The sequence below is a fragment of the Carlito syrichta genome, unplaced genomic scaffold (assembly GCF_000164805.1).
Source record: "Carlito syrichta isolate Samal-C Ts95f unplaced genomic scaffold, Tarsius_syrichta-2.0.1 Scaffold301957, whole genome shotgun sequence".
In the NCBI taxonomy this organism is placed as follows: Eukaryota; Metazoa; Chordata; class Mammalia; order Primates; family Tarsiidae; genus Carlito; species Carlito syrichta.
In genome coordinates this window covers 255,343-264,949 of record NW_007246053.1, presented here as the reverse complement: position 1 = coordinate 264,949, position 9,607 = coordinate 255,343, and the positions used below count along the sequence as shown (strand labels likewise).

Genomic DNA, 9,607 nt, shown 5'->3' with positions numbered 1-9,607 from the left:
GTAGGACAGCTCTGATCATCGTTTCAGAAAAAGAGTTTCACAATTGCTTTGACAGGTGGACTAGGCACTGGTGTCCATGCCCAGCTTCCCAGGGGGACTCCTTCGAAGATGACTGTACTGATATTCAGCAATGAAGTATGGAGCACTTTCTCTAGGATGGTTCACAAACCTAATAGTAGGACCTCATAGATATTTTAACCATGATTAGAAAAGGGGAGTTACCAGGGACTTTTTTTTAAATGAAACTTTTCTTTTTCTCTAGAGGGATTAAATGCCTCTTTCTGTAGCTAATGGTCTTTGGTATACCTCAGTGGTAATCGAGACCCTAGGGTACCTCACGGTACCCTATCATAATCTTACTTAACTTTTAAAAAAACTTAATAATACTCTGCACCAGATAATGATGGTATATTCCTAAGGGTCTACATGAAAGTAAAGGATTACTCACTCGAAATTAGAAGTTAAAATAATGAACTTAATATAGAACAAACCCTATTATATTTAAGATAACAAATATCCTGAGGCAACACCCAGGGACATTAGACATTAATTACTTTTTTTAAATCACCCAATTATACATAATTTTATGCTAATCTGAATGATGCCATTTTTCTTTTGGCATACATAACTTAAATAGAAACACCCCACTAATTGTATATAAAACAATTGTATATAAAACGTCAGCCCCTCATATTCTGTTCTCCTTGGCCGTTACAGCTGCCCACAGACGGGGGAAACGTGTCTTATACCACCATGTCTCTCCGATTTTCTGGCAGACCCAGCCATATTTGCTTCCGGCCTGGATCTGGATCTGCCAGGCTACCCAGTGGAGGCACACGCAGCACCATGTGTGGCAGCTTTGTCGCCGGAACTGGATTCTCCTGTGCCTTGGGAGGGGGCATGGACAGTGTTCCCAGAGGGGCCTATGCCGGGGGTGCCCTGAGAAGTGCTGCTTGTGTTGGCTTTGCTGGAAGTGAAGGAGGGCTCCTCTCTGGAAATGAGAAGGTGACCATGCAACATCTTAACGACCGCCTGGCATCCTACCTGGATAGCGTGCGAGCTCTGGAGGAGGACAACACTGAATTAGAGAGAAAAATCAAGGGCTGGTATGAAAAATACGGACCTGGATCTTGCCGTGGACTAGATCATGACTACAGCAGGTATCATGTAACCATCGAGGAGCTTAAGAATAAGGTGAGTGATCACAAACTTGGAACCATTCAAAGTATTTAAAACTAAGAACTGCCTAGCCGGAGACATAGAACTGCAACAGGAAAGGTTTCATGACTAGTATCTGTAACTTGTATTTATTTATGTATCATCTATTTTGTGATAATTTTTCCTATTACTCAGAAACAGGAGGCCAGGCATGGTGGCTCAAGCCTGTAATCACAGCTTTTTGAGGCCGAGGCAAGAGGATTGTCTAAAGCTCAGGGGTTCAAGACTAGCCCTGAGCAACTTGGTGAGACCTCATCTCTACAATAAAAAAAAAAAAATTAGCTGGGTGTGGTGGTACACACCTGTAGTTCAAGCTACTTGGAAGGCTGAGACAGAAGGATTGCCCGAGCCCTGCAGGTTGAGGCTGTGGTGGCCATGAACATGCCATTGCACTCCAGTCTGGGTGACAGAGTGATTCCAACTCAAAAAAAAGGCACTTTGATTCATGAACTTCAATTAAAATATGATTGGTTCCATTATTTTGAAATATCTTCACACAGGAGAAAGGATTATATTCTAAAATTATATGAGAATAAATAAAACCCTATTTTCAATTTTTTTAAATTAGATTTTAAAGTTTGATTGTTAAATTGAAAGTAAGATCTTTATTCATGCAAACGCTTAACTGTGTAACTTTTTTTATTTCCCGAAATAAGAAATTATAAAAGCAAACTTTTGTTGTGGTCTCCATTTTAACTTCTTCTAGGTTATCTCTGCCACTACTGCTAATGCTAATGTCATTCTGCAGATAGATAATGCCAGACTGGCTGCTGATGACTTCCAGCTAAAGTAAGTGATAGAAAACTATCACACTCCTATCTATTTAATTTGTTAAATAAAATTTCCATGTCATCCCAAGTAGAAAAAACTAAAACCTAAAGGATCAAAAGAAGGGATTTATATTATAATACTACAAGCAACTATACCCAAAATTTATATATATTTATTACATTTTTAAGACAAAATATCAATGTATTTCTATGCCTGCCTAGAATACTGCCAAGCACAAAGTAGATGTCCAGTGACTATTCACCAACTGAGTTTAAAATGCTGACTAAGATTTAAAAAAAATTGTCAAAGTGGTATACTTTTATTTAATTGGGATATTTGATTAGAATTTGTGTAATTAAATAGCTGCCAATCATCCTGCACGGAGTTAGGTGTGGGGAGTGGGGAAGGGCTTTCTTTGTATTTTTTATACTATTCAACATCTCAATTCAATTTCTAATTTTCAGCTTAAGGCAATTGATATTTGACTTTTCTGTTTCTTGGGGTAGTACGACTTGCACTGAAATTTATATTTAATGCCTCCCAAGGTATGAAAATGAGCTCGCCCTTCACCAAAATGTAGAAGCAGACATCAACGGATTACGGCGGGTCCTGGACGAGCTGACGCTCTGCAGGACTGACCAGGAGCTGCAATATGAGTCCCTGAGTGAGGAGATGACCTATCTCAAGAGGAACCACGAAGAGGTAAGAGAAGCTTTTACTTCTGGTCAAATCATGATTCTTCACTTGCGAGGGGTAGGAGTGGGAGGGTGTGTTACAATTACAAGAGTGATTCCTGCTCGTTGTTAGAATTCATCCATGCCAAAGGATATAAAGAAAGAATTTCATTTCTCCCACTCTGCCCTTCTAGTCCCCTCCCACAAAGGTAATAAATATTAACGATTTGATCTGTATCTTTCCATTTGTTAGGCTGATACGATGTTGTATCCACTGGAAAATGATATATTTCTTCTGCATTAATGCAACCATCTTTCTTTCAACTAGATTATTTCTTTCATTCCTATAGACCTATCTTGAGGTCAACTTCCTCACAAAAGACCTCTCTGACTAGGAACAGATGTCAGTGTTTTTCTCCCCTTCATGAGCCTGAGTTTACTTTCACGGTGAACCTGCACAACAGTAAATCCATTGTTTGACAAGGAATAACAGTTTCAATCCACTCAAAACAAAAAAGGCTGTTTCTAAAGTAGTTGCAAGCCTCCAAAACAATGGAGGACAATTTTTCAGAAAATACTTCAAAAGGAAGTGTCCCATTATTGGTTTGAACAGGCTGAAATACCAATCCCTTTCCTGTAGTATTATGTTCAGCATCCACTTATGAGTGAGAACATGTGGTACTCAGTTCTTTGTTTCTATGATAGATGACTGAGTATGATAGACTCTAAATCCATCCAAGTTGCTGCAAGGTTCACAATTTTGTCTTTCTTTGGGGCTGCATCATGTTCTGTGGTGTATGTACCACATTTTTTTATCCAGCCCACTTTTGATGGGCAGCACGTTTGGCTCCATGGAGGGGAAAAAGAAGGAAAATTAGAAAAAGAAAAGCATAAAAAGAAATGAAAAGAAGAAGGAGTCACAGAGCAGAGCACAGGAAGAAGAGTCAGACCACCAGCGAGTATGAGTAGGAGATTGGGAAGTAGACCATGCATTGTAGAGAGAGACATCAAGAAAAGAAAGTTCCAGAGAAGAAATAAATGGCAGCCACAGCAGCCCAGCCAGTCGGGAGAGGAGGGCATTCAGGGTAGAGTGGTGATCACATAGAGTTAACTAGGTCCATAAAGACACCAACCGAAAGGGGTAGATTTGAATGCACCAAAGACAGGAGCAAATAGCCATTTGTTACAGCTCAGGGGTCAAAATGAAAAAATAATAAGTTTTTTAAGGTACTCACATCTCAACATGCTCTGAGACTGTCATATTGCCCACACTCCCCAAGACCCATGCCCCCAGAATAACTTTAAGCAATTCAATTTTCAAACTGCTGTAGCAACAAGAATTTTTCTTCTCAAGGAATCTTACACGAAACCCCAAAGTGTGGAAATAAACCAATAGTCATTTCCTTGGGTAATATAAATCTTTTACTCTTAGCGGGCACTGAAAAGTCACTGATCCAGGATCTGAAAAAGACAGCTTAAGAAAACAGGGACACTAATCCCTCAAAAGTAGTTACAGTGAAGCAGGTCGACTCCCTACAGAACTAAGTTCAGGTCATGCATGTGCTCATATGTCCAGAAATCAACTCTCTGACTCAGTCCGTTTAATGCTTTGACCTGACACATATCCCAGAACAGAGAAGCTGCAGCTGTAACTGCGAAGAGCAGACACTGGGGAGTCAGAGTGGTATGAGCAAATTCCAGAGCGTGCAAATCTCAGCCTTCTCCCGTCCTAAGTAATCTAGGTGTGTTCCTTACATCAATCTGTGCCTCAGTTTCCTCATCTGCAAAATAAGTCTAATAATAGTACCCACCATGCAGAGATGTTAAAAGGCTTAAATGAGTTAATTAACTTGTGCAACGTGCTTAGAGCAGTGCCTGGCATATAATAATCCACAAATGACAGCTGTCATCCCTAAAGTAAAAGCTTCACAAGGACCAGAGTTTTAAGCTTTTTCCACGGGTCTATTCCCATCGGTTTGACATGCAGTCAATAACTGTGTGAATAACTCTCTGGTCTTTATATCCCCTTCTTACTTAAAAAAATTTAAAAAAACTTATCTTAGGATGCTGTGACTGGTTTTTGTGGTGGTGGTGGTTTTAGGGAATGGATCCTTAATTAAACAGAGGATAGGTATGGAATGTCAATGTTAAAGTCCTGCGCTATAAATTACACGCGCGACCACAAGCTTTGAGGCAAGGTAGCACCAATGAAAACTTCTCAGCCCGCGTGTGAATGCACAGCGCGCCTCGAGCCCTCCCCGTGTGTCCCCCCAGGAAATGAAGGCCCTGCAGTGCGCAGCTGGAGGCAACGTCAACGTGGAGATGAACGCGGCCCCCGGGGTGGACCTCACGGTGCTGTTGAACAACATGCGAGCTGAGTACGAGGCCCTGGCCGAGAAAAACCGCAGGGACGCGGAGGCCTGGTTCAATGAGAAGGTGAGCCCCGCCCGGCCCCGCCCGGCCCCGCCCCTCCGGCCTCGCCGGCCCCGCCCCTCCGGCCTCGCCGGCCCCGCCCCGCCCCGCCGGCCCCGCCCCTCCCGCCCGCGGTCCGGACCCCGCGCGACCCTCGCCCCCGCCTTCCAGAGCGCCTCGCTGCAGCTGCAGATCTCGCACGACGCCGGCGCCACCACCTCCGCCAGGAACGAGCTGACGGAGCTGAAGCGCACCCTGCAGACCCTGGAGATCGAGCTGCAGTCCCGGCTGGCAACGGTAGGTGAGAGCGGAGGTCAGCCTGGGTTGTGTGATTCTCGAAAGCCTAAGAGAAGCCCATTCTCCTTCCCGAGGAGTATGACTTTGCCTCCAAACACTTGAAAAGAGCAGGAAAGCAGACCCAGAGTCTCTGGGAAGGAGGGCAGTTTCTTTCTCCTTGACATCCCTGAGGACTTCCTTCCTGCCTGACGTTCAGAGCTCATTTCATGACAATAAACATTTCACATAGATCCTTTCTTAGGGTGATTCATCTCAGCCCCGCAGAGCAAACAGTAGCAGTAGCGCTCCACCTGAAAGCTAAGTGACAGGTCTGTGGTCATGCGGCCACACCGGGCAGGGATAGTGTCCCACCAGCATCTCCTAATGTTGACGAAGACATTTTGAAAGCCACATCGTGCTGTGCACCAGGCAGAGGAACATAGGTACACACTTGAACTCCACATGAGCACCGTCAGCCTCTTCATCCCCAGTGTCCTGGGTGGAGGTCCCATCCCAGAGGACACACCCCTAGAGCTGGACACTCAGTCACTTGGCCACATCCCACCAACACCTGCGTTACTTAGAGGTTACCATGGAGTCACCTCAGGACTAAAACCGGCCTCCCTTTTGGGGTGTGAGCTGGCAGCACCCAAAAGGCTTGATTTTGAGAATGGTGGCACCTACATGGCCTAAGGATCCCTTGACCTCACAAGAGGTTGTGTGCTCCCTGAGGACACCAAGGTTGTAACACAAAGAAAAGAGCAACTATTATACAAGCCAGCACGGTGAGTCAGGAAGGAAAAGGTGACTCATAGCCATTGAAAGATCCCTTTGAGTTCGCCACTCTAAAAAGAGGCAGTACTTTAACACATTATCAGGGAAGTTACTGAGCACACATGTCACTGCCATCTTGTCACCGGTTGCCTCACCATCCCCATGACCATCTTGATCACCTTCCACCCAGCACCCTTCACGCAACGCACCTGCCAGCCCAAGTCAATGTTTCTAAGCCTTAGTCTGGTTCTCAGCCCCATTAGGTCCAAATGTCTGCCTGTTAGGATGAATAAAAATATTTTATAACCCCCTCTAAGCAATCCTAGAATGAAATCAATAGGTAATATATTTAGCAATACACAGAATTATTTTTGGAACACATAATGTCATAACTGCAATTAAAAAGAAAAAATAAAAGCATTATTTTAAATTAAAATGTATTTACTATATAAATGCTTGAACCTAAGTACCCCGGGACATGTACTGAATGAGACAGAGGCTGACTTGCATCTTTTAATAAATGTTTCATTTTCAACAATGTAAGACCAGAAGTCACTTCACCCAAGAAAAGGAAATGAAAGAGCTGGAAGCAGGGGTTAGCACACGGATAATATTTAATATCAAGAGAAGTAATAACTGCCCAGACATATTTATATATAATAAGGGAAAGAGGAAAATTACCTTAATTAAAGTAGAGATCACGTGCTAAGACAAATTACAGACTGTGGAAGTAGGAGAGGAAGTGTAATATTCATAAGAGTGATGTCAAAATAATAACCTGTACTGAGTGATGAGATATATCTCTTATCTTGCAATCCTAAGGCTTTCGTTCAACTTCAGATGCTTTAATAAAAGACCTTTCGAGGACGATCGAAGACGGATGAGAAAAGGATAGAGTAGCACGAAAGGCCTCAGCATGGTGTATCTGTGGGGATCATAGCAGTTGCAAAATAGAAATTTCCCCATAGTGATGCACTGTGCTACCCTAAAAAGATGCTTCAATATATATGTTGGTCTTAATAGGAAATATAACCTAAATATCATGAATGTCCAGTGGAACAGTCAAAAGTCTTATGGGGAAAGGGTCACTTATCCCTTGTCAGGTCACCCAGCGTGCCTGGCCCCCATCCTATAAATGCCAGTCCCCTCCTCTTCCCATCTGATTGTGACAAGCCCCACCAATTTCCAGCATCGCCTAGGGAGCAGTTCTGCCGGTTGCTGGGAAACACTGGTCCACACAGTCCTCAGATGATTTCATCTCTTGCTATGGCATCTTTGATGTCCTCAGAAACACTCCCTGGAGTGCTCCCTGACGGAGACCGAGGGCAACTACTGTGCCCAGCTGGCGCAGATCCAGACTCAGATTGGGGCTCTGGAGGAGCAGCTGCACCAGGTCAGGACCGAGACCGAGGGCCAGAAGCTCGAGTACGAGCAGCTCCTGGACATCAAGTCCCACCTGGAAAAGGAAATTGAGACCTACTGCCGCCTGATGGATGACAACGGAAAGTAAGCACAACCACTTCAAAATCTTTCAAACCTTTCCTTTTTCATTCCCACTGCAGAAAAGCCTGTCCGCCTCTTGCCTCAGTAGTCACCTCGTCCATATTTTGTTCCTCACAATATCCTCCTTTGCCTCAGATGACTCCAGCCCATCCCTGTAGAAGTTCCCATTTGCCCATGTTAATCACTCTGGGTTTCAAGAGTCTCCCCACCTCCACCCCAGGCTGTGTCCCTCTTTCAGTTCATTCCTGGTATCACAGCTGCCCTGAAATAAACATATTCTGTTCAATCCCCCAGGATCCATATGCATGTATGTCCTTAAGTTTTAAAGTCCTGGATTTTAAAAATCAAATAAAAACAAGATCCACATATATCTTCTCTTTAAATAGCATTTAATTACTTTCAGCTCCTGTACACAGACATCTTAAGAGTTTCCGCTATAGAAAACTACAATCTGTTTTTGGCATACAAAGTTCACTTGAGTTCATTGATTTAATGAATAAATTTTTAAATGATAATAAATAGAAATATAAAAGAATAAACTTTTTTTTTACAGTTCATGCTCTAAATCAAAAAACTTTGGATCAGGAAGCTCAGGAAATTCATCTAAAGGTAATAAAATCTAGTTCTATCTCTATTGCCACAAACGCTTTTACATTAATGGCAGTCATACACTGTGGCAACAGTTGTGTGTGTGTGTGTGTGTGTGTGTGTGTGTGTGTGTGTGTGTGTGTGTCTGTGTGACAGCAGGATTTATTGAGAGGACAGAAAAGCTCCCACAATGGGAGGGGATCCGAAGGGTTGTCCAACAGTTGATATTTAAGTAATTTTAGCTAAAGTGCTTTGAACTGAAAGTATTATTTTGAGAGGATAGAATTATCCCAAACTAGTATAATAAATCTATACTTACTCTCTCACCAAAAATGTGCATAATATATATTACAACCAGCAGTGGAATTCTTTGTCATGTAATCCCTTAGGTTGAATATATGTATTCACATATGTTTTTATTTCTAGATTTATCCAAAACCACACTGGTAAAGACTGTTGTTGAAGAGTTAGATCAACGTGGCAAAGTTATTTCATCAAGGGTTCACTCCATTGAAGAAAAAACATCTAAAATGACCAATGGCAAGACAGAGCAAAGGGTTCCTTTCTAGCTGTCATTTTAGGGAAAAGAATAATTTAGGAAGGAATCTTGCACAACTGCATTCTTCTAAACATCAAGGAAAATAAAAGCACTTTCTAGTTTGAACGATAAGTAACTTAGCAAAAATACGTTTTCCTGGTTAACTTTTACTGGGTGTTTGTTTTCAAATAAATTGTAGAAAATTGATGTGCATTCATTTCTATTCACTGATGATTAAAAAATAATTATTTATGATCTTCTTCCATCCAATTCATAGGGAAACATTTATGGAATATATTTCAACTGCCTTTCACTCTAGTTTTAAATAATAGGCAATATTGCCACATGGCGTTTAAATATTAAACATTCACTAGGCATAATCTTTAAATCCCACCATGTCTATGTGGGCAAATAATTTGGAAAAATTCAGAAACTCTTCTGTGACTGAAAAGCCTCACTGCTCGATGATGAATTCCTGGTATTTTACCAAAAGCCTATCTTAAGCTCTCCTGGGGATTTGAATACATCCCACCATACCACTCCTTGTCTAGACATGTCTAGTCATGTTGATGACTTTCTCCCCAGAGCAGGGATGGGAAGCCTTTTCTGGGAAAGCCCAGATAGTAAATGTCTTAGACATTGCAGGTCATCAGCTCTCTATTTCAACTATTAAACTCATTGTGGCTGGAAGCACCAAAGACAACAGATGAACAAATGAGCATGATTATGTTCCATTCAAACTGTTTACGTGCACTTTTATTTGAATTGCAAATAATTTTGTACGTCACGAAATATTTCTTTTAATTTTTTTTCAACTATTTAAAAATGTAAAACCATTCTTAGCTTGTAGTCT

The 9,607-nt window shown here is 42.1% G+C and overlaps 1 protein-coding gene across 1 annotated transcript; it reads left to right on the top strand.

Annotated features, from left to right (window-relative positions):
* The first annotated feature begins 696 nt into the window (after nucleotides 1–696).
* On the top strand, nucleotides 697–8,978 carry LOC103258105 (keratin, type I cytoskeletal 28). The gene is made up of 8 exons (XM_008055822.1): nucleotides 697–1,194; nucleotides 1,925–2,007; nucleotides 2,535–2,691; nucleotides 4,938–5,099; nucleotides 5,247–5,372; nucleotides 7,414–7,631; nucleotides 8,182–8,237; nucleotides 8,643–8,978. The coding sequence occupies exons 1-8, from the start codon at nucleotides 754–756 to the stop codon at nucleotides 8,783–8,785; spliced, it is 1,386 nt and encodes a 461-aa protein (XP_008054013.1). The 5' UTR covers nucleotides 697–753; the 3' UTR covers nucleotides 8,786–8,978.
* Nucleotides 8,979–9,607: the final 629 nt, after the last annotated feature.